This window comes from Gopherus evgoodei, chromosome 2 (genome assembly GCF_007399415.2).
Source record: "Gopherus evgoodei ecotype Sinaloan lineage chromosome 2, rGopEvg1_v1.p, whole genome shotgun sequence".
Classification (NCBI taxonomy): domain Eukaryota; kingdom Metazoa; phylum Chordata; order Testudines; family Testudinidae; genus Gopherus; species Gopherus evgoodei.
In genome coordinates, this window is record NC_044323.1 from 190,411,585 (window position 1) to 190,437,670 (window position 26,086).

Below are 26,086 nucleotides of genomic sequence, written 5' to 3' on the forward strand. Positions count from 1 at the left end.
CAGCATTAAAAGCAGACCAATTGTTTAACTACAGTCAATTTTTTTTGTAGTGATGACAGCAGAGGAGAATTTTAAAAAGGGATTTGAAGGAAATCAATGTGGTGGCTTTGCAGTTGTTTATGGAGAGCTCCTCCCATGCACAAGGGCAGCATGTGAGAAATCACCAAAGTGGCTGTTCGAAAATTTAACACATGGACCATGAAGAGAAGACACAGGAGTCAACTTCTTAATAGTGCATAAGAGGCGATAGGTGGGGGTAGAGATGGTACAGGGCTTTAAAAGCACAGACGAGTAGTTTATGTTTGATGGGAAAGTCAGTAGAAGGATGAAAAGAGAGAGAGTAACATGATTGAAATGATGTGCCAAGAAAATTATCTTTGCAGCAGATTTTTGAACAGATGTAAGTTGGACATGATGTGATTTGGCAAGACCAGAGAGGAGAAGGCTGCAGTAGACAAGATGAGAGAAGAGGAGGACCAAAGTGAGAGTTTAGCTGTGTGTGAACAAAGAGGAAAGGCTAGAGCTTAGTGAAATGTTATGTGGGCAGAAGAGGGTATGGATGTGGAATCTGCATTTGGTTGGATGGAATGACAAGAAAGTAGATGGAACTGGAGGAAACAGAGTGGTGAAGATAAAAAGGAGGAAGAATGGAACAAGTGGAGTGGAAGGAAGTGAGAAAAATGGAAGAAAACACAGCATGAAGCAGATAGGGGATGCGGTGAGTCTCACAGACGAGAGGCATCAGGATATAAATAGTAGGCCAGTGGTTATTCAACTTTAGCAACCTGAGGACCCCCATTTTGATGTAAAATTTTTTGCAGACCCCCAAGCCTCTCACTCAGCCCCAGGCCCAGCCCCAACTCTTCCCTGTCTCTTTCCACCCCTCCTCCAGGCATGTCCCAGCCTCCCTCCTCCCCCTCCCTCCCAGTGCCTCCTCCACACTTGTGAACAGCTGTTCAGCAGCATGCAGGAGGCACTGGGAGGGAGGGAGGGACTTGAAAGAGGGAGGGGAGAAGTTGATCTGCAAGGCTGGTGGACCCCCTGCAGTACCTTCATGGACCCCAGTTTGAGAATTGCTGTAGTAGGCTCTTAAAATACTGACAATTAAGCCATAAATCAAAACACAATTAACAATTCCTTGAAGAGAGGGAAGCAAAAAGTTTCTCAACCTGTAAGCCTAATTTATATAAGAAATATCTCAGTGTGATAACATGACAAGACAGCCAATAATCTAAAAGCATAACTCTTAATTCTGAATGAGAGGTAGGTATGCAAATAGAAATGCAGTCAAATGGTATCTTCAGAGAAGCTGATTTACTGGTAATCTATTATCTCTTCTCTAAGAGATACTATTTGACTGGATTTCTACTCCTGGAAACTAAGGTTGAGTAAAGTTTCCACAAAATAACATTTTCTCCTATTTATAAAAGGAATAAGAAACTAAAGCTATTTTGTATATCTCAGAGAATTATTGATATTCAGAAAAGATGATGGAAAAGGGAACAATTTAACTAAAATTATGCAAGAATATCTACCCTGGGTGAAATGGTTCAGGAAAGGAAGATCCATAAGTTATTATATATAATTTCTGTCCATCTTACAGGTCAAGTCCCAATTTCATCTGCCAGCTAGTACACTAGTTTCAAGTTTAAAGCAATTCCTGGTCTTACACACTGAATGGAGTTACAAGGCAAAGGCAACAGACAAATTTGTTCAAAAAGTTACAAGTAACTTGACCATAGAAGTGTAAACAAGATACTTGATTCTATCTGAAATTAGGAACAGCAGTGTTGAACCTATACCGAAGCCAACATTATGTCCTTCTACCTCTATAAATGGAGTTATTTCGTTGGAGACTACAAGATCCACAATAAAAAAAATACATATATATTAGCACCAACATCTCAGATCACTGTGAAGCCTGATGTTTAGTGGGCTTCAAGGGCTGTTAAACTCACATTAGTGAAAGTAAAAGATGACATGTAAACCTAGAAAGGGAGAGCATCTGTCACAGGAATTCCAGTATGACTCACCAAAGAGAAGACTACCTGGACCACATTCATATTGACACAGATGTATCTCCCAAATACTGAACTCCAGTGTAATAATTGGATGCCTAAGGTAACTGATATGCTTTGCAACAGAAATGACAATATTCACAACAGAAATGACAACTCTGTATAAATGGTGAAAAATTGGAGTGGGTTCAGAGAAACACCACAAGAATTATTCAAGGTCTGGAGAACACGCATTACAGCGAATGACTTAAGCAGTTTAATCTATTCACCTCATTAAAAAGAAATTTAAGAGGTGTCTTGATCATGATCCATAAGTACTGTACCTACACATAGGGAAAATGCCTGATGCTAGAGGGGCTTTTAACTAGCAGCTATAGGTATAATTATGTATGAAAGTTCAGCTAGACAAATACAACCAGAAATAAGAAATATTTAACAGTGACAGTTAAACTTAAGAGTAGAAATTTAGTCCGGGTGATCTCTTTAGACAAAAGCTCACTTTTAAAGTCAGTCCTTAATTTTTTAAATAAAAATCATGATCACAACTCAAACATTCAAATGATAGTCTTCTGAATATGAATAATTTACACAATTTACTTATTTTTTTTAAAAACTGAATATATTACAGCAATAATATAAAATAAATAAAACATAAGAAAATTAACAAGCGGAAAAATTTATTTAGTAATAAACCTGTTCTGGCCCAGATGTTCAGATTATTTTGTTGTTTGCAATTCCTGAATATGTGATGGGTCACTAACGATTAGTATATGGTACCTTAGTTCAAGGTCCAGTTCTGGGCATGAATTTCCATGTAACTAAGGACAATCTGTTAACGAACTTTAACATACAAGCACAGCAGCATTGTTTTGGAAATACAGTAAAACCTCAGAGTTACAAACACTAGAGTTACAAACTGACTGGTCAACAATACACATTATTTGAGACTGGAAGTATGCAATCAGGCAGCAGCAGAGAGACACACACAAAAGCAAATACAGTACAGTACTGTGTTAAACTACTAAAAAATGAAGGGAAAGTTTAAAAAAGATTCGACAACGTAAGGAAACTATTTCTGTGCTTGTTTCATTTACATTAAGATGGTTAAAAGCAGCATTTTTTTCTGCCTGGTAAAGTTTCAAAGCTGTATTAAGTCCATGTTCAGTTGTAAACTTTTGAAAGAACCACCATAACATTTTGTTCTGTTAGGAACAAACTCCATTCCCGAGGTGCTCATAATTCAGAAGCTCTACTGTATGACGCACCAAATAGGTACAACCACACGTCACAAGACTTGATCCCAAAGGTGCATTAAACACAATATATGCTGTATATTTTTGGCACAAGTCCAAAACAGAACCTTTTCATTTAATTTTTGAGAATTTTGAAGACCATGGCTTATCTATCTGGAGGCAAACAATATATACTCAAATATTTTTATGAAATACACTTAGTCATTCAATACTAGGGAGACTAACACAATCAAATGTTAGGCATACTAATCGATTTAGGTCTATATTAAAATATTGTTCTCTAACAAAGTATTACTTGATATTAGAAATGCATCAATACGATTTTATTAAACAAATCTAAAACCTGACATTACAGTCTTCTTGTTCATAGATATATAAAAAAGCACACTGAAGTAAACTGAATTTGGTCATCAGATTAATTTTATGCAATGAAATACTGCAAGCATTTCTTTAGTTTACTCTCAAAGTACAACTATGACAATGATAAGAAAATGGCTCTATAATGACTGGAATTTAAATGAACTAGGTCTAAAAAGACTATTTTAAGCACCTACAATACTTTGTAGTATATGCTGTCTTCCTCACCTTCCTGTCACTTCCATAATAGCTCTCAAGGCAGCCAAATTCTTATTATACCATTTCACTTGCAAGCTCACTTTTTATTGATTCTCTAGATTACTATTCTAAAAAATTGTTACACAGATTTCTCTACTGGTAAGCTTGTCTCTTTACCCAATCTTTATTTTAGCTTTAAGGTACAGAAGTTAAAACTGGTTTGGTTCTAAAATCATACATCTTTACTTGGGGAGGCAAGAAGAAGAAAGGAATGTACCCACACAATTTATTTTGAAAATATACTGGAAACTGAACAAAACTTCAATCAAGACACAATATATCAAGGAGAATTTCACAGTAATGTAAAAAAGAGAGTCTCTCATTTATGAGCAGCATAACTGCAAATTCCAAAACAAGTAAGGTTAACCTGTATAGTGTTGTACAAAGAACCAATTATTAAAGACCTTCCCATTCTCAGGTTATGTATTATATCATCTGGCACACCATGGAATAACCAGTTTAATAACAGGTCAAAATCTTTTATATTATATTTATGGTATAGATTAAGACAAATATCAAATGTTTCAATGTGTGGACCATGGGCCGATTTTACTTTCACTACAATATACATTTAACCAAAAATGTATTTTCCCCCTTATTTCAAATAAGGGTGCACAGATTCTCACCAATGAGAGTGATCTACAACAACCTTGCTATTCTACTTCTAGATTTTTATTTTTTTTTTTGGTCTGGCTATGCCAAAAGGACAGGAGGTATTTGACATGGGTTTAATTAGGCCACAACTTTATTATTAGATGTTTGGGACTACCTGGCAGCTAACAGTGTACAGTGCAGGTAACCCCATGTTTATTCCATATTACCGGGGGGGGAGGAACGGAGTTACCAGCTCCCCCTCTTTTTCCATCCATGCCCCTCCAGTAATCCAATGCCGGAAACTTACCATACCTGGGGTGAGGAGCTTCCATCCGCTCCCCTCTTCTTCTCTCCAAATCCATTGCTGGGACCTTATCATCCACCCGCGCCTCATAGGAGGGTTAAGGTGGGCTATAAGAACGGGGGGTTGGCTCCCTGCTATACCAATCATAGCAATCCCCAATTGCAGCAGTGGAAATAAAACCAGTGCTGCTTTTGAGCCTCTTTTGAAGTCTGTTACCAGGAGGATAAGTCAACACTGCAGCTCGGAGGGTGCTTCCCAGTGCAACTACACCGATATGCACTAGCTTTGCTCAAGCTAGCACTCTAAAAATACCAGTGAAACTACATAGACTCAGACTTTAAGGTCAGAAGAGACCAATGTGATCATCTAGTCTGATCTCCTGCACAAAGCAGGCCACAGAACCCTACCCGTCCACTTCTATAACAAACTCCTAACCTATGTCCGAGTTATTGAAGTCCTCAAATTGTGGTTTGAAGACCTCAAGCTGCAGAGAATCCACCAGCAAGTGACCCATGCCCCACGCTGCAGGGGAAGGCGAAAAACCTCCAGGGCCTCTGCCAGTCTGCCCTGGATAAAAATTCCTTCCCGACCCCAAATATGGCGATCAGCTAAACTCTGAGCATGTGGGCAAGACTCACCAGCCAGCACTCAGGAAAGAATTCTCTGCAGTAACTCAGATCCCATCCCATCCAACATCCCATCACAGACCACTGGGCATACTTATCTGCTGGTAATCAAAGATCAACTGCCAAAATTAAGCTATCCCATCATACCATCCCTTCCATAAACTTATCAAGCTTAGTCTTAAAGCCAGATATGTCTTTTGCCCCTACTACTCTCCTTGGAAGGCTGTTCCAGAACTTCACTCCTCTAATGGTTAGAAACCTTCGTCTAATTTCAAGTCTAAGTTTCCTAGTGTCCAGTTTATACCCATTTGTTCTTGTCTCTACATTGGTACTAAGCTTAAATAATTCCTCTCCCTCCATAATATTAATCCCTCTGATATATTTATAAAGAGCAAGTATATCCCCCCTCAGCCTTCTTTTGGCTAGACTAAACAAGCCAAGCTCTTTGAGTCTCCTTTCATATGACAGGTTTTCCATTCCTTGGATCATCCTAGTAGCCCGTCTCTGAACTTGTTCCAGTTTGAATTCATCCTTCTTAAACATGGGAGACCAGAACTGCACACAGTATTCCAGGTGGGGTCTCACCAGCGCCTTATATAACGGTACTAACACCTCCTTATCTTTGCTGGAAATACCTCGCCTGATGCATCCTAAAACTGCATTAGCTTTTTTAACGGTCATATCACATTGGCAGCTCATAGTCATCCTGTGATCAACCAATACTCCAAGGTCATTCTCCTCCTCTGTTGCTTCCAACTGATGTGTCCCCAATGTATATCTAAAATTTTGTTATTAATCACTACGTGCATGACCTTGGGTGGTGGCTCAGGGTAGCCACTAGGTACGTAGAAAGAGGGTTAAGTGGGCTTGTATTCGGGTGGCTATCCTGAGCCACCCGCTCTGCTGCCATGGCCACAATGTTATTTTTAGCACACTAGCTCAAGCAGTGCTAGCGTATGTCTGTTTACCTGCACCAGGAAGCATCCCCCTAGATACAGTGCAGACATACCCTAAGAGGGTTTTCCCCTGAGCAAGTTTTCCTTCCTCCACCTGAGCTGACTGGCAGGATATATGACTTGATTCATCTTCTGTTGAGGAGCAGACCACCAGTATTGGAACAAAAAAGTACATCTGCATATACAAATAATCAGTTTGCCAGTGCAGTGAAGGGCTGGCTCCCACAATGGCAATTCTAAAGGGGAGGCAGGAGAGTCTCAGGTGATTGAACTGCTTTGCTCTGAGAGTGTCTTCAATATGTTGGACCACATGCAGGATCAGGTGAACTGTTTATATGTTGGTGGTGCTGGGCAGAGGGGAGTTAAATGCAGGAGGTGCTAAGTGAATCTTCCCCCAAGCACTGCATTTCATTCCGCCTGCAGAATTTCCAGAAAAAAATAAAGGGAAACTAATTGTTCAGGGGAAAATAATTCTTTTAGAAATATTATCACAAAGGAAACGATCTCAGAGGAAACATTTTTGCATGTAAAGAGGAGGGTACGGTCAATTGAACAAATATGCAGCAAAAGGAGCTTTCAGAAAAAAGAACTCAGTCTCTATTCCACTGGATTGATCAGAAATACCCAAGAGTTATAACTTGTGTCCAAAGTAGTGGATCCACTCTAAATTAAATAGGGGAAATCCAAGAGGCTACCTCTCGACAAAAATATGAAATGTAAAACAAAAGTAACATTTATAATTAACATTTCTGTCAAGTATCAGAGTGTTAGTCTGGATCTGTAAAAGCAGCAAAGAGTCTTGTGGCACCTTATAGACTAACAGACGTTTTGGAGCATGAGCTTTCGTGGCTGAATAGCCACTTTGTCGGATGCATGCAATGGAAATTTCCATGGGCAGGTATCTCATTACCTCTAGCCTGCTTCTTGCTTGTATATACCTGCTCCTGGAAATTTCCACTACATGCATGCGACGAAGTGGGTATTCACCTACGAAAGCTCATGCTCCAAAAAGTCTGTTAGTCTATAAGGTACCACAAGACTCTTTGCTGCATTAACATTTCTAAGTCTACAACTGGTGAATATAACTTGCTGCAAAGAAAAAAAAAAACATTTGAGACACTGAGTCACCCCCACCCTGAAACCCAGCTTTAATACTAGTTTAAGAATTAGGAGGAATGTTAAAGATTACTACTATTTAAACTGATGTTGAATGGGTACACAGAGGATTTATGCTTCTGATATTCAGTCATATTAAAACAGGATGGAAGCTTTTTTATATAAAATACATTTTAAATTCACTGTTTTGAGCACTGCCTACAAGTGATAGCAGTATAAAAAACTATGTGCTCATTTTAGGCATGCCAGGCAGATTCACTGATGTGTGTGTCTGCCAATGCTGCTCTCATTTTAACAAAAATTACTCATATTTCTAAAGGAAGAGACTGAAGATAATTACGATGCATCTTGCTGCATATTCTGAATATACAGTGTATAACTTAAGAGTTATTTTAATGTTTAAGCCTCACTACACAAATGCTATTCCACAGACTCTCTTTTGCCTTTCCAATTCTCAGTTTACCTTTTTACCATTAGGACCCAATTCTGCTCCTTTTGATGTCCATAAAAGCAGGATTGGGCCCTCACCAGAAGCAGTTTTACCTGAAGAGCCAACCTAAGAATATATGGCTTACTATGCATCTCAGCCTTATAAAAAAACAATCGTGTTTTTAAAACAGGTTTTTTTCCCCTACACCACAGATAAGTAAGAATGACAATTAATCGCAAAATGTCAGGCAAAATAAATAAATAATCTTAGTTTGTTAATTTCCCTCTTGGTTAATTAACATCTATAAGTGACCTTTAGCATTGACAGGTTCAACTTTATCCAGAAAGCCAAGGTTTAAGAAATATCTATCCAAATAGAATTGATTACTGATTAAAGCATTGTGAAGAGCAGAATTCAATCTGATGTTTAGGCTGGAACTGCATTCCATAGCAAGCTGATTTGACTGCCAGTGAGACAGAATGAACAGTCATTGCAGTATAATAATGTTGATGTTACCATATCTATGTTTATCCAAAGAATAAAACAAATATATCATTTTAGACTGAAATTAAACCTTGCAAGAAATCATTTTTCTTTATATTGTTTGGAATTAAAAACATATTAAATTGATCCATTAAGAAAATTCCCTTCTCTGTCTTGTGTGTCTTTCAGACCGTGTCTGCATCCTCAGGCAATGAAACAATTTTTATAATTGTAATAAAACAACAAAATGTTGACTTTAAGTTAAGAAAATTGTTGTCTGAATGACTAAATATTTCAGCAAAACAAAATAAATCCTTCTCTAAGTTGTAACAAACATAAATAACATGCTTGAATAGGTATATATACACACCTTACATAATAATCTTACATTTATATTTGTTAGACCTTTTTTACGCTTTTATTTGAATTTCAATTTTTTTCCTATTCATTGTTTATAAAATCAAGATTGACTAATCTGATAGTAACATCTAGAAATTCAGTGTATCTATGGTTATTACTATATTTCTATTATATATTACTGCATGCGCTATTCCATCAACAATATTGTACTGAATTAAGAAATAAAACTCAAGTATCTGTTCAATTTTTCAACCAAGTCCAACAGTAAAATAATGAAAATGCTTCCCCTTCTTGCTCATCCCACTGCACCTGCTAAATCAAGCAAAGAAAAAAATAGTATAAAGGATATACAAAGTGGAAATAGAAGTTTGCAGAACCGATGCAATATGTTCACGTTAAGGAAAAAATATATATATTTCAAAAGCATTTGTCTCATGCTGTGTAAATTTGAACTCATGATTTCAGCAACCTCCTCCTGCAGGTCTTGAAGAAGCAGCGCCATGGGACTATGGACAGTATATCAATACACTTAGATCAATTTAAAATACCATCTCTTACATAAAATAATGTCAACAAATAACTACAGGCAAGATTTTTAGGAATTTGACACTCATAAAATTTTGAAAGAATAATACAAAGTTTGTACAACTGCAAAGGCCAACAGTTACAATTTGGCCATTCTGTAGCAAAGACTGCAGCATTTACACTTAGCTTCAATTTAGCCAATCAGGTGGGTAATAAATTCTATAATATAATACACGTACTTCATGTGTCTTTGGAAAGTATGTTGAGATATAAAAAAAGGATTTAGTAGGAATTCTATTTTGTTATAGAAACGTCGACTTTATATCTATTGCCCAATTCCTGGAAAAATTTCATCTCATAAAGATGTGTTATAAATTATAATCTATCTATAATCTTAAGATTACTGTAATAATCAGGGCATCATCGGAATAATGTGTAGTGGGATATATGTTCAGTTTTTTAAAACTGTATTGACCAACAGAAAACTAATCAACAAATGGCAATTTCAATAGTGTTTTACGATAAAATCTAAGGTATTAAATGTAATATCAATATGACTAACTCATTTGGTAGGAAAGTGGATATAATGCAATTTCATGCTAATACCAAGTTGTTTATAATATTCACTATTATCTACATTACAAATTATTACAGAAATTTGTATGGATTAGCCACATATTTCAACAGCCCTGAAAGAAAAAATAATGAACATGGACAGTCAAATTCTAACCTCACACACCATGCTACATATCAGAACAATCCATAGATATGCTTGGGTTTGCATCTGAGTCACTAATTTTTTAAAATACAATGTGGAGGTTCTTTGAACTGAAAATTAGGAATACAATGACATTTAATTAGACAAATGAATATTAAACTAGACAAATGAATATTAAACAAACAGCACATCCAAAGGCCTCTTAGAGAACGACCACACAGTACCTTTAACGGGGAGGAGGGCATTGTCTGGCTTGCTAGGGGAGAAGCAATAGGCTCAGAAGTTACTGCAAAATGGGGAGTGGGTCAGCATGGTGACACTGATTCATCCACAAGGATTGGAAGGTCTGAGGGAAGTCAAAAAGGGGCAAAGCACAGGGGAAGAAGCCTCTTTTCTCCAAACCAGGCATAGCAGCACTCATCCACCGTCCTCTTGAGGTGACAAAATATCAGGTTTGGTCAGGTCCTGCTGTGGGCATGATACTAGCTGCTCCTTTTTAGGGGGGCTGGGAAGGAATTTTTCCCTAACCACCAGATTAGTCAAGGTGGAGTGTTTTTTTTTTGCCCGCCTCACAGTGGATTCAGGGAGGGCTCTGTTATGGTGAGTAGGGAGGGGATTTAGGCTATTATGTCACAACTCATTTTGTAAGTGTGAGGCAGATGTCCAGTGCAAGTACTGCATAGGGATGGCATATATTGACTGGAAAAATGACTTGGTAAAAGACTTAAAAGGAAGTGTTTATTAAAGAAGCAGAATGGGAGTGGGGGATTCAGGGCGTCTATGACTGGGGGACCTGGATGGAAAAAGAGGGAAGCTCGCAGAAGCCCCTTGGGTAGATAATGAATGATTATGGAGTACCTGCATAGTACGCTTATCTGCTGGGTAGTCCTAGACATCTAATAATAAAGTTGCAGCCTGATTAAAACCAAATCAAGTGTCACCTGTCCTCCTTTCGGTATAGCTGGACAACTTCATGAGCTGTAGTATTTGAAATGGATACTACAGTTATGACATTAAAGACCCCAAACAATTTAAAAAATCTACACGTTGCTGAAATATTAAGAAGATATATACAAAAGAAAACCATAATTAAACTGATGCCTGGTCATTAAGGATTCAATTGTGACTTTGCTATGAGCTCCAAAGCAAGGAGTAATACAGATCAGAAGGCAGTCTGTGAATCTGACAGACTCCATCTACCTTCCAAATTCCCCTTGGTTCCTAGTAGGAAGTACCCTACATTAAATATAGATTGTACTTTTGCTTGCATGACAATATAGGTGGGTACCTTGTAACAACTGCACAGGGGAGGAGGCAGATGAAGCAGCCCCTGCTCTTTTCCCTGCACTGCACTGCAATCCAGGTAGCCAGCATCAAGGAGTACAGAGGTTCTGATGATTATATGAGAGTTTGCAAGTTTGGCCAGTGTGGCCCTACTGTAGAAGAAAGATGCATGCTAAAGGCCCCAATCCCAGGAAGATTTATGCTTCTACTTAAATTAAGCGGCCACAGAGTGTATGTTCTCTCTACACAGAAACTGCTTAGACTCCCTTCTTTTAGTGTCCACTCTATAATTATTCAAGTCCCCTCCACCAACATCTGTACAGTACAATACAACAATTTTAATACCTATGACCCTATTGCCTCCAGCCCCTGTTAATTCAGGCCCTGGGAGAAAAAGGGATCACCCTTCCTTCAGTCTGGGCACAGCTAGCCCTGTCCATCCCCATTAATACTATTCCTTCCTGCCATTTATTAAGCTAGTCAGCTGACTGGCCAGTGAGCTTATCTCAACCCTCTACCCCCACCTGATTGGCTAGTTCCTTCTTATTTCCTCAATCAGATATTGCCATGGCCACAGTGATCAGTGTGCTGACCCGCATGTTAGGCTTCAGCATTCTGTCACATAAGTATTTGCATAAATCTTTGCAGGATTGGAGCCTTCACAAACTATTTGAAGTTTTGGTATTTTTAAATACAATACCAGTTGTTTTGTGCTCCACCCCCACAAATATGGTTTAACACAGCAGTCTAAAAGCAAAGTATTTCCTGCCATGCAGCAGGATCTCTGTTGAGTTTCCAAGACCACCCTCACTTGTTAGACAGGCAAGCACTGGAAGAAGTATTTTATAGAACTGTTGGGACAGTTGCTGCATCCACATATTTTATATATAACGTATTAAATCTCACTGTTTAGACTTAGCAAAATACTAGCTGCTAAGTACAATTTCAAAGGATTGTTAAGCATCTTTGAAGCAGTTTTTATTTCTACACTACACAGATACACATTGACATATATTACACACACACAATTACCTACTGTAATTATACTCTACCGCACAAATATTTGGACAAACAATGGGTACAGTTTATTTAACACGAAATACCTGTCTTCTCAATGCAAAATGAAATGCTTGTTTAAAACACAATCTAAAGTATCACTAAGTTCACTAGTTTAGATATTCTTTACAATACTATGATACAGAAATATATCCCAGATGTTATCATTAGGATTGTTTTTTCAACATTTAACACTTTGACTCTTTACTGCTGCCTGAAATTATAAGTCTATTTATGTTCACATTTCACATGAAGGAACACAACTTTTAATTGTTAGCAGCTGTAATATCAGTGTGCTGATTATGCAAGCGAAGGCGGTGCATGTATTGTCATAATCCTAAAAACCATACTGCAGCTTGTCTACATGTCACAGAATTACTTTATTGTAGGTTTGTTGTTCTATTTAATCCTTTGTTGATCAGGCTTTGGAACAATTATTTTCGTATTAATAGACACTAAAAATTTATCTGAAGACTAATGCATGTGGATTTACTCCTATTATCCACTTCATCAGAGGGGTTTCTTTTATGAAACTTACACTCTGAAAATTTTAAACAAGTATTTCTTTAATCAAACATTTTTATATCTCTTCGGTGATAAAACTGTAAGGTAAAATAGGGTAACACATAAACATAATTGTGTGTCTATCTTTTTAATCATTTTATGCAATATAAACACTGCATGTTTATTTAAAAATTCGGAACAACTTTTGACTACAAAAAGGTACTCCCCAAATGTCTTAATTTGATATAAAATGTAACACACAGAAAATACATATATGCATTGATTTCATTTTGAACTTTTATTTAAAAATGCTGTTACTAAGATTAAAATAATAAGTGGCTATTTTAATCCACATAATGGCACATATTACCTGTCTCTGTCAGTGAGATATTTAAAAGCATCTCTTTATCAGAAACACAAATCAATATACTCAAGGGATTGCAATAACTGCTTCAAGCAATTTGTATTGTCATTTCATTCCTGATGTTTTTACTCTGCGTAACTTATTATTATGAATGGAGTGAAAATGGCAACCTGTCACAACTGATTTTTTTTAAACGTCTTGGAAGAATTTTTTCTTTTCTTGAAAGAAGTATCTTCCAGGTAACTATAGGTTTAGGTTATAAGAAACAGTCTATAACTGAAGATTTAGTTCATTAAAAGTGAGGGTTTTTACCTATTCCCATTAGAAAGATTATTGCTAATATTAAGAGCTATTTGCATTGTTTTGAAATGAAAGAACCTTGTGCACACAGAAGCACTCAGACTTTAGGTTTCCTTCCATAGTTGAAGATACAAGCATCAATAACAAAATCATTATATGATCATTCTGGGTATTGGCTAGAACTTGTTTGTCTCACTTTGCTTTGATAAGCAGCATGGCTTAGTGGTCTGAGAACCATCACTGGACTGGGAGCCAGGAAATCCTGAGGTGACTATGCAAGTCTTGGGTAAGCATTTAACTTGTCTGACTCAGTTTTCCTTTCTGTCTAAGCGAGCCTGTCTACACAGTGGGGTAATGCACTCTACAGGGTGTGATATCTAAAACACACTAACATGTTACACCTTAATTGGTCCATGTAGAACCTGCAGGTGCACTTTAACGTACTACTATTAGAAAAAGTATTGCAGTAAAGTACACTAAAGTAAGTAACCTTTAGTGCACACCAGCTATACCAATTAATGCACGTTAGTGTGCTCAAGAAATCACAATCCCTGTAGAGTACATTACTCCATAATGTAGACAAGACTTTACTAATCTAATTCACGAGACCATTGTGCGAACTAATGTTTGTACATTTCATTGAAGGTATAAATCTGTATTTAGATGCTAAATATTATTTCCAGAAATTTTCTGCATCTGAGTCGCATGTAATGAAAGGCTTGCATGCTTTAATCTCCATAATTATTTTGAATGTGGATTTGTCTATAAACCTGCTCCTGGCCAGACTACTATATCACAGATAAGCACTAATGGGCCTGTCTATATATCCCTTAGTAAATGCTGTTTCAGTATCAAAGTCTACGTTGAGGGACAATACTAGAGAATTCCAGGAGTTAATGTGAATCATATCTTGCATACTCATTGGCATATCAATACCTACGATACATTTCCATTTGGAGTAGTGTAACAGAGCTCTTGAAATAAACTGACAGATCTGGGCTGTCTATGTATCAAATGGATCACATTATATGATTTTTAAAGGAAAATTAATAGTGAACAAAACTTTAAAGCTTTTGTTCACATCTGTTTGTTTGACATCGTACTTCATACCTCCAACATTTTACAGGCTGAAAAGCTCTGCTGCATTTTGAATAAATTAGATTTTGTAAAATGGAAAATACTGTAACATTATTCATTGCATATCTACACGAGTAGTGTTACAGCATGTATGGTGCAAATGGCACTTCTAGAATGTACTGTCCTGTACTGAAGAATTGCTGCTTTAAACTTCTTTAGGAGCGTTGTCTTCTCTTCTACCCCTACCCATCAGTATCTTCAGAGGATTCTGACATCAACAGGATTGGTTTATTTCTGTTCTGCAGGGAACAGGATTCTGGGGTACATCCTGTATGCTACAAGGGTGTGTTCTCCATGTGGATTTTCTGTCCTCATCTCTCAGAGGAATTGGGGGTGGAATGAGATTAGCAGTGGGGTGCCAGGATGCAGTGGGTGTATGAAACTCCCTTGTATAGTGCGTGTGCAGGAGTACCGGGAGATACTGTCATTATAAGCTTGCAGCAATAACTGCTTTGCTGCCATTTACTACATTATGAAGTGGTGCTGGTGAGAAGGCGTGGGTATCATTCCAGAATATGTGGGCTGTAAATGAGCTGGCTACTCATCTATGCCTTCCATATAGGATTAGTCCCTTAATATTAAGTAACAATGATATATGCAGTCTGAAATAGTTAACTTATTTCTGGAAGAATACAAACTTATTTAACACCTGGAATTTACAATTAAATAATGTATTATACAGTAACTTATTTAAACTAACAAACAGGCATTCAGTGGTCTATATTCTTTCATCAAGTGAAGATTTATGCATATAATTTTAATTAGTGCTAATTGCAGTTAACCACATGAATCACCTCTTTATTGATGGAATACTAGACTTCATCTAATATACTGTCAGTGGAAAGCAGTTACTAGAAACTTTCATTGCTTCTCTCGTTAGTTTTAAAGCAGTGGCAAATAGTTAAGGGCCCATCAATGCTTACCTTATACATCCCAGGTTTCAGGAATTATTATAGGGGGAGATAGCAGTGGACCTTATACTAGGTTGCCCAATACTTTCTATTATAAAGAAGACTTTTGTTACATTTGGAGACCTTCTGACACCTCCAGATGTTTGCAGCTGGCCTTTGAAATTCAGCAGTGGGAAAGTTCTCAGACCAAAAGTAGTGCCTTCTTTGTTCTATGAAATTCCATTCAGGTTTAGCTGAGTTGTAAACTGCTGAAGATTGTGATTTCCCTTCTCTCGCTTGCACCGTCAGAATTTTTTTGGAAACAAGCCAAAATAAGTGAACGTGAACATTTTATTCATAGCTGGGCCTATGCCACCAGCACCAAAGCAGAGGTAACAGCACGCATTGAACAGCCTCTCAGAAAGGTTGAAGGAGAAGGAAAGGAGAAGAAAGGGAAAGAACAGCTCAGTCATGCTTCCCCCCACCTCCACAAACTACTTTCCAGACACTGCACATGGTTCCTGTGACCCATTTCTCCCCAGGGAAAACAACCTGCTCCTTTTGGCAACTAATGCAGTTAGTCCCGTAGTTCAAGCTGTGTTGCACTACTGAAGTTTCAAGAATTAAAATCTTATAATGATGCCATGCATGATGGAAGAGTTGTTACAGTTACACATAATATACTTTTAAAAACTTTCTTCTTAAAAAAACCCTAGAAAATACAGCAATTTAAATTTTTGAGTTCAGCACCCAATTTTTGAAAATGCCAGAATTTGGTTGCTCAGGCAACCTTAAACCCCAAACCATGCAGTTTGTCTAGTATATTTAAAAATACCCAAGGTTGTCTTTTTTGTTGATTAAATCTATTCCCACATGGGCAAATTCAGAATTTTAGCTTCTACTTCCTGGATAAACTAGTCATTTTAAGACAAAAATATCTGCAAAATATGACTGCAATAAATAAAAAAATTAATGAACTAGATGACATTGTAAAAAGCACACTTGATATTCTAGGATGGTCAACTTCACTTCTAGACTTTCAGCTTCTAGAGAAAGGTTTACCATTGACAAGAATTTGCTCCATAAGGAGTAGCAATATCAGATCATTTCTAGTAACTTGCTGTCCTCACAAGAAATGCTCGCAAACATCAGGTCTTCCCCTGACTGCTTCAGTTAATGGAAGTCTCTATCAAAACAAAAAGCTGTCTAGAAATCCTGTTGTTCTTAACCCATTCAGCAACTGCAGAAATTACTAAGGAACCAAGAATACAATGAAATTGCTGGAGAAAAAGAATACAGTTTTTCAGAGCTTTCTAACCACATATGGATCTTTGGTTGAATGCACCAAAAACTCCTTTGCAGATTCCAGTAGTCCATCATTTTGGAAGGGATACTATTCCTCAGTTCTAAAATATTAGAAGATTTATGCTGCTTTCTTTGAACCAAGAAAAAAAAAGATTTCTAAAGACAGGAAAGTCACCATATCCTGCAAAGCTTTAGACACCTCCGTGGAGAGAGGAAGAAGGATGAGAAAAAAAGACTGTAAGGGAAGGAGATGATGACACAGGTTCAGAAGTCTGGTCCTTGAGTTACTCCTTTATGACCAATTTGAAATATGCAGTTCTAGAGTCAGCATCTGTGATTCCCAGATCGAATTCCCTGTGCTCGAAATTTTTTTTTTGTAATGAACTTTTTTTGTAATCCAACTTTTAGTCTTTCTGCATAGTATGCTGTATTTTGTCTGAGAACATACTTTAAAACAAAATCTGAACATGTCTAAGGAGTATAGCTTGCTTCTAAATATTTCCTTAACAGTGCTCACAATATGATTAACAAAGAAAGAGTTTGAATTTCATTCTGAAAAGAATGGAGTAGAAAAAATGAATCTTACCTTAACTAAACCTAAACTAAATTTTTTATTAGACTAAATTAGGAACATTTTAGTTAAAACACTCAGGCAAAAATGGAGAGGCCGTTCAGCAAGAAATGGAGATCTCAATATTGACGCAAAATAATAATAGCATTAGTATAACTTATTTTTGTTAATATTAAGACATTACAAACTTGTCTTCCTCTTTACTGAACGTAAAGAGATAGCTATAGGTAAGCTATAGCCAGGATACTTGAAAATATAACTGTACATAGTATATTTAGCTAGTTATGTTATAAAATATTAAAGCTAATCAAAGAAATTCCAGGAGGTTTCTATTTCTGTCTGCCAAGGACTAGCAACTTTATGTCTATGTCCTTAGGCATAAACCCATGTAAAATATTCATGTTTTTGGAAGAGACCTAACTGTAAAAAGGAATGTAGGTTGTGTTATCAGAGCAATCAACCTAGGAGTAAAGTGGCACTATATAAACCCTTTACTTTTCAGAGAAAAATCCCTGCTTATGTCTTTAAAGTCCCAGGAAAAACATGTGTAGTTGGAAATATTCTAAACTTTTTGTTTATTACTTAAATGTTAAACTGACCAATGCATTGGTGAAATGCATACTTGCAAATATGTTAACTACATGTAAAGGTCCAAATATAATTTCCTAATATCATTGCTATGTAAATGGTAAAATGTTACATGCACCATTCTGAAATCTAATGTACTTACTAAACAAATTTATTAATACAAGAAGCCTTTTAAGTATAAAATATTTATCTTATTGGAAAAATTAATTTATTACTGGCAGTGCTCAAGCAACTCTCTTTACCTATTTCACGTCTCTTCAAAATTTGTTATTTAAAAAGCCTTCTCTAATATCTATTTAGGCTAAAGAAATTATAAAATTTATTTAATTAAAAAAACTGTTTTGAGAACTAAAATATTGTATATAAAGTGGTGCTTAAACTTTTTGAGAACCAAAGTTTATTTCCTGTTCGATTCTACTAAAATTGAAGAACATCTTAGAAAATGGTATGAATAAAAATAAAAGCTGCACTTTAACTTTAAAAGGTTATCTGGGATTTTCCCACCAGAATAACAAAAGCAATTGGAAATGTTACCAGTTCATTAGACAAAGTATATATGCATAAGGTGAAGAACCACCTAAGGAAAACCTGTGGAGGTAATGGGCCAACAAAAGAGTGACAGCAACTAACTTCGAAACTAAACTAGTCTGAAAAAGGAAATAGGAAGCAGAGTATAAAAAAATCTCAGTGAGCACACACCCACCCTGCTTAAACAGCAAACACCCAACAACTCATCGTATCTCTACAAGTAAGCTATTATAAGCAGCTGAGAAGAACTAAAAAGACTCAACAACCAACCAACCCCAGGAAAACCTTCCCCGAACTTCAACATGAATTGGTGAGAGAAAGTTAACTAAAACACTGTCAAGGCATTAGATTTGAGAGTCTTGTTATGATTTTGTTGGAATACTGAAATGGAATTGTAATTTAAAATATTAACAGTTTCTCCTGTTAATCATCCAATGGTTAGAGTACATATTCCTGGAGAGGAGAGAGGGGGCTACTCATTGACAAACAGAGAAACAGTGGGATTTATTTGGGTTTCAGGTTCTTACTATCGGTTGATTGCCTGTCTCAAAACAGCTCCTTAACTGGCTTCTTCTAAGTAACTGATTTAATTTTTTTTTCCAATTTCATAGAATTTAGTTCAGGCTTATTTTGCCCAATTGTAAACCTTCTGGTTATTATAAGTAGCCCAACAGGATCCATTTGCCCTTAAACAAATTATTTTGCCCAGGCATTTAATAAGATACTAAGACTAGAGATTCACCATTATTTTCGAAATGAGATAATGTGGTCTTCATTTACAAATGAACACCTCCAAAGGATGATCCACTCTCAAAAGGTATAATTTCTGCTAAATGCTCTCATAGAGAAGAAATTATAATGGAAGTAACCAGTTTATCATTTGCATTTTGCCATTTCAGTTGTTTTAATGTTTTTTTTTCCTTTCTTTAATAATAAAACAAACATGGTTGAAGACTGATTATTTTGCTTGGCCTTGATGGTATCCCATAAAGTATATAAAAGAACCCCTGTAACTAAAATACTGAGAGTCACATCACCTGAAACAGTCTCATGAATAATCTATATCAATAATTCCATCTTTAAAGTATGAGAAACAATTAGCAAGAGGTGGCCTACCATTTCTTATTTCTCTAAACTAGATATTTTTAGTATTTTTAAAAAATAAAATAATCTGGCATTCAACAATTAAAAAAATTACCCCTTTCCACTTCACAGCAAACAAGAACTTATACTATCACACAGTAAACGTGTGTTCGAGAACCATGCACATGCCCAGGCACACAACACTCAACTCCTCCACTTGACATCTTTGGAAGCAATCTCATGAGGGAGAACCTTCTGTCATACACAAAACAAAAAACGTACCTAAGTGTAACTAATCAATACCATTCTAATGTTAGATTAGTTCTTCCTGGACTGCAGCATACACAAACTAAAACCTAATCCTGCAACTACTTTTTTGTGGTGGATTTCTTTCCTCATGCATAGCCCCATTGAATCAGTGTGCTGATGAAGTCAAGGGGGCTCTGTGCAAGCTCAAGTGTAGGTGCACAGGGAGGAATTTGTAGGATTAGGGTCTAAAGCTATACTGCAGGTATACGTTACTGTTGCTCTGTTTTCAGACCACTGTAATTTCATTTTTAGCTAGTCATTTTAAGATGTATTTCTGAAATGAGACAGAGCAATTTATAATATACATAATTAAGACATATCAAGTAGAAAGAACTCATCTGCTACACAAATAAATTTAAAATTAAGCCAGTTTAAAATACTCAGTTTGCTGCAATACCCAATGGTATTTACTTATAAATTTAGTGAACTGATGTTTTATTTATCTAATTTAGTACTTTGGAAAAAAATATTAAAAAGTTAGTAAAATGTGTTTAACAAGCAGTCCTTCTATTTATGCCAGCCTACCTTGTTCTTTGGATTGGATGTGTTCATTACACTTCGAGTCTCTTTTCCAGTGTATATGACAACACCAATTACTGTTCCTGGGGAAAATAAAAAGGGTTGATTATGAATTTTTACCAAATGGGTAGATGAAGAGTAAGATAATAGAATTAAAAACCTACAAGTAATTACAATCCTATAAACAAGCCACTTTTATAAGCAAAATCATCATGTAAGCACAAGTCTTTCTATATGTATAATAATATTTCACACTTTTTCATTTTAGCCATTGTAACAAAAGCTTCCTAGCATTAAAAAGCTAACAATATTTCATGGACTGTATGACAAGCTTTATCTAAATTTACCTTATTATGTTTATGTAAATCACAGCAGATGATGAACTGATAAATGCCATTCCATTGACATCACAGAGCATGCTAACAGCATTTCATGAACATCCACAAAAGTGATTATACTCTTTCACTGATGTCAGTGAAAGTAATAACACAAACTAAATTTTTAATGGTTAAAAATACATTTGAACTTAAAACCTTTTAAAACAAAACATTAAAAAACAGAGCACACACTATGTTCTAAAGACCTATTGACAGCCCCTCACAGTGAATTCAGATTTCATTCAACATTGCTGAATATCTTGCTTGTAGTGTTCCTGTAGCCAGCCATGTTGGTCCCAGGGTATTACAGAGATGAAGTTGGTGAGTTAGTATTACCTTGTCTCTCTAATATTACTGAATATGTGCAGTGCAGTAACTAAAAATAAGTGCAAGCTCTGCTGTCACTTACAAACTAGTAAACATGAGCTATCACATTTCTTTATATCACCAGATCATCATAAGTAGCCTTACATTTGTAAGAGGCAAAAATCTATATAGGAGTACTTTGAGTTCCTCTTACCTTCCTTCTGTCAGTTTTTACTTATAACATGACAGAAAATCTGGTTAGCTATTAAGGAAAACTTAAAAAACATTATCACCACACTTGCATCACTATTTCTGGTAGAATACTGAACACTTGTCTTTCATTTTCCTGAGCACTGCAATTTTTATGACTGTAAAATACGAAATTAGTTGCAATTCAATTATATATTTGAATTGTCCCTCATTTTTAAAAAATGGAATGTTTTATAGCAACAATATGCTAAGCATGACTTGCCTATTGTGGTGGCTTACCCTACAGCTCATCAGAAAGTTTAAATATGGGACCTACAAACCTTCATCTCACAGGTTAATGAAGGCAAGATACTTTAAATTTTTATTTTGATATTTTTAAAATGACTTAATCAGGACCGCAACTATGGACTGAAGTGACTGTGCTTGCACCATGGAAGACAATACACTTTTGAAAGCATGCATTCATGTTAAAAGGTCAAACGGTAAGGGTGGCTTGAAGTAAGTGAGTGGGAAAGCAGGAGGCAGCTGAAAATTAAGATGTGGGTAAAATTCTTGTATCGACATTCATTGCCAGTAATTACTAATGACCACCTAAAAATATTTACTCTTTTCTTTGAATACAGAGGGCCTGTAAATTCAGCAGAATAAAGGATTAGTTGTACTTCAATGTTACTACTTAGATAATCTGGGTCTCGTATCACTGTAATATATCACTTGTCACAAGCAACAGGTTATACATAAAAAGAAGAGGAGTACTTGTGGCACCTTAAAGACTAACAAATTTATTTCAGCATGAGCTTTCGTGAGCTACAGCTCACTTCTTCGGATGCATAGAATGGAACACACAGACAGGAGATATTTATACATACAGAGACATGAAAAGGTGGAAGTATGCATACCAACAGGAAGAGTCTAATCAATTGAGATGAGCTATCATCAGCAGGAGAAAAAAAAACTTTTGAAGTGATAATTAAGATGACTCATAGAAAGCGTGAGGAGAACTTAACATAGGGAAATAGATTCAATTAGTGTAATGACCCAACAATTCCCAGTCTCTGTTTAGGCATGAGTTAATTGTATCTAATTTGCATATTAATTCGAGTTCAGCAGTCTCTCTTTGGAGTCTGTTTTTGAAGGTTTTTTTGTTGCAAAATTGCCATCTTCAAGTCTGTCACTGAGTGGTTAGAGAGGTTGAAGTGTTCTCCCACTGGTTTTTTAATGTTATGATTTCTGTCAGATTTGTGTCCATTTATTCTTTTGCATAGAGACTGTCCGGTTTGGCCAATGTACATGGCAGAGGGGCATTGCTGGCACATGATGGCATATATCACATTGGTAGATGTGCAGGTGAACGAGCCCCTGATGGCGTGGCTGATGTGATTAGGCTCTATGATGGTGTCACTTGAATAGATATGAGGACAGAGCTGGCATCGGGCTTTGTTGCAAGGATAGGTTCCTGGGCTAGTGTTTATGTCGTATGGTGTGCGGTTGCTGGTGAGTATTTGCTTCAGGTTGGGAGGCTGTCTGTAAACAAGGACTGGCCTGTCTCCCAAGATCTGTGAGAGTGAGGGATCATCTTTGAGGATAGGTTGTAGATCTTTGATGATGCGCTGGAGAGGTTTTAGTTGGGGGCTGTAGGTGATGGCTAGTGGCGTTCTGTTATTTTCTTTGTTGGGCCTGTCCTGTAGTAGGGGGCTTCTGGGTACTCTCCTGGCTCTGTCAATCTGTTTTTTCAGTTCAGCAGGTAGGTACTGTAGTTTTAAGAATGCTTGATAGAGATCTTGTAGGTGTTTATCTCTGTTGGAGGGACTGGAGCAAATACGGCTGTATCTTAGAGCTTGGCTGTAGACAATGGATCGTGTGGTGTGTCCTGGATGGAAGCTGGAGGCATTTAGGTAAGTATAGCGGTCAGTGGGTTTCCGGTATAGGGTGGTGTTTATGTGATCATCGCTTACTAGCACAGTAGTGTCTAGGAAATGGACAGCTTGCGTGGATTGGTCTAGGCTGAGGTTGATGGTGGGATGGAAATTGTTAAAATCACGGTGGAATTCCTCGATGGCTTCTTTTCCATGAGTCCAGATGATGAAGATGTCATCAATGTAGCGTAAGTAGAGTAGAGGCGTTAGGGAATGAGAGCTAAGGAAGCGTTGTTCTAAATCAGCCGTAAAGATGTTGGCATACTCTGGGGTTATGCGGGTACCCACAGCAGTGCTGCTGACTTGAAGGTGTATATTGTCCCCAAATGTGAAATGGTTGTGGGTGAGGACAAAGTCACAAAGTTCAGCCACCAGGTTAGCCGTGATCAAAACAAATTAAAATATGTATCTAAAATTGTCATCAAAAGCAATAAGCTTTTATTTTTTAAAATAGCAAAAGAAAAAAAGTCACCAATTTTGGAGTTATGAGAAACTTCTGAAATCTACTTTTGCTTTTCAAATAGCAGTTAAAGTCTTGCTCTTTTATCCTTGAAGTAAAATCACGAATCAGATCAATATTCCCTTCTTCTTTTACTAATTCATTATACCTACTTCATTCAAGAGATGAATGTGCCATTAATATTAGATACACATGATGGCAGAACAAGGCCACTTATAAACGTAAATGTACTCTAAACATTTCTAGAATCATCAAGGCAAGAAAAAGAATTAATAATAATTAATCATACTAGACACAATCTGTCTGAGAAGCAAGGAAAATAACCAGCAAGCAACTTACCAGTTTTAAATTATGGTAGATATAGATCAGTATTACAGTAAACAGCTCAAAATGCAAAGGCCCAAAATTTTAAATGATCCATGACATCCAGGACTAATGCAGAAAGAATTTTCTACACATTCTTTACAGGCTAGCATTAATAAATCATAAAATAAGAAATTGAAGCTAATACATATATATAAATAAATCATGCATAAAGTGAAAATTTTATATATGTACAAGACAATCCATTTTTACATACAATAGTTTTCTCCAAACAAAGTTATACTTATGTTACAGTTATATACTGCATGGACACCTCTCATAACGTAGAATCCCAAGGCACTTTAAAAGCTCAAAAACAAAATATTCTCCTATAATTCTTGGTTTTAGAAGTTAATCATAATAGAATCCCATTCCTGGATATGTGCTCCCAGCAAATTACTATATCTATATCTATATCAAAGGTCTAGCTAGTCTTGAAAGGGTGGGTCTTGTAAGGGAAACCCACCCTCCCCCTCCTTAGGCCTGAGGCCTAATGAGCAAAGCTATGGAGCAGCAGCTAAGCTTGTTTATCTGTACAAAGGGCATGCTGGGGCAGGAAAATGTGGTCAGGGCCCAAAATAAGGGAAACTGAAGCTGGAGAAGGAAACTAGGTGATAAAACAGAGGTTCCCAAGGCATACCAAGTTCTGACGGCTGTCTTTGTATAACCAGACCATAACGAAAAGGTGTTAAGAACAGTCAGACTGCAGACTTGGTTAGGGATGACAAATAACAGGAAAAACCACAGATGGAAAGGTAATGGGTCAGTCTACTTGTTTTTGATATTATATCCCAATAAGGCAATTAATATGTGTAACCAGCGTGCTACGTTTTGCAGTTTTAACCTTTATAAGCTTGGTAAGATTTATAGAAAGCAGAGCAGCCTGCATGTCCCCTCTGCATGGCATGTCCAGCGAGGAGCCTATCTAGGTCTGGGTCTGGACGTGTGTGATCCTATCCTTTTATCCTCTACCTTAACCTCTTCCCTTCCTCCGACAGGTCCAAGCATCTGGATGTGGGTGGGGTGTAGACAGCCATAAAGCCATTGACGGGTCCGAGCACCCTCCCACAGGTGTAGATAGTCATGGAACTATTGGTGGGTCCAAGCGCCCCAATTCAGGTGTAGATAGTTGTGGCAACCTGAAGCAAACATCCCTTGTGTAAAAGGCTTGAGTAAAAGTGTGTTGATTGGAAATCGGGACCGGAGGGTCAAAAGACATCCCGGTCTCACCAAAAGGCACGCCTGCTGCTTATATGTATTTAAACTATGGCCATGTAAGTACTTAAAAAAATGGAATTGGTATACCAGAGATGACCCAAAACTGCAGTTTCCCGTGGAAGGAGGCTTCGACCTTGACAAGATTGTGCACCTGCGGGGCGCACTTCTTGCCAACGCCATGCCTCAGGGGCAGTTTAATGTGTATTTTAATCGGTATGAAGAAACAGAAAAATGGTACCGCACAATTAAAAGAGAAATCCTTTCCAATTCTTGTGTTGTGAAGATTGTTTGTGTCTGTCATAGGTTCGGGGCTGCAACCCCCCAAGGTAGGAGCCACTATGGACCCCGGGGAAGTGAGTGACCCCAGAGTGGCCCTACTAAAGATAAGGTTGGCCAAGGCTCCTATCAGCAATAGGCAGACAGTGGAGGGGCCGTAAAACTAGCTGCCAGTAATTGGAGCTAAAAGCCTGTAGGTGTGCCAGTGCTTGCGGTGAATGAGTGAGGGCTGCAGGGTTCCCTTCTCTTGGTTTCCCCCCAGGAGCCTTAAGCTCCCTCCCCCACTCAGAGAGAGGGGGAGCCCCGAGAAACCGCCCGCCAACTCAGAGGCAGCAGAGTAACCAACACTGTTCTCTTGAAGACGGACTGGAGCTCTGTTAAGAAGGAAGGCGTGTGGGGACCACAGTTTCTTTCTTCCCTGATCCCTTCCTGAACTGACCCTGTAACCGGGTTCCTGTCCCCGATTATCCCTCTTGGAGCCTTGGGCTCCTTCCCCTGCTCAGAGAGAGGGCGAGTCACAGGAA

At 37.4% G+C, this 26,086-nt stretch overlaps 1 protein-coding gene across 3 annotated transcripts in view; it reads right to left on the reverse strand.

The window, feature by feature from the left end:
• Positions 1–26,086, reverse strand: part of ATP9B (ATPase phospholipid transporting 9B (putative)) — a 322,516-nt gene that overhangs the window by 104,008 nt on the left and 192,422 nt on the right. For all 3 annotated transcript variants that reach the window (XM_030552602.1, XM_030552603.1, XM_030552601.1), the window contains exon 11: positions 20,443–20,519. In XM_030552602.1, the coding sequence (XP_030408462.1) occupies positions 20,443–20,519 (77 nt within the window). The remainder of the gene's footprint in view (positions 1–20,442; positions 20,520–26,086) is intronic.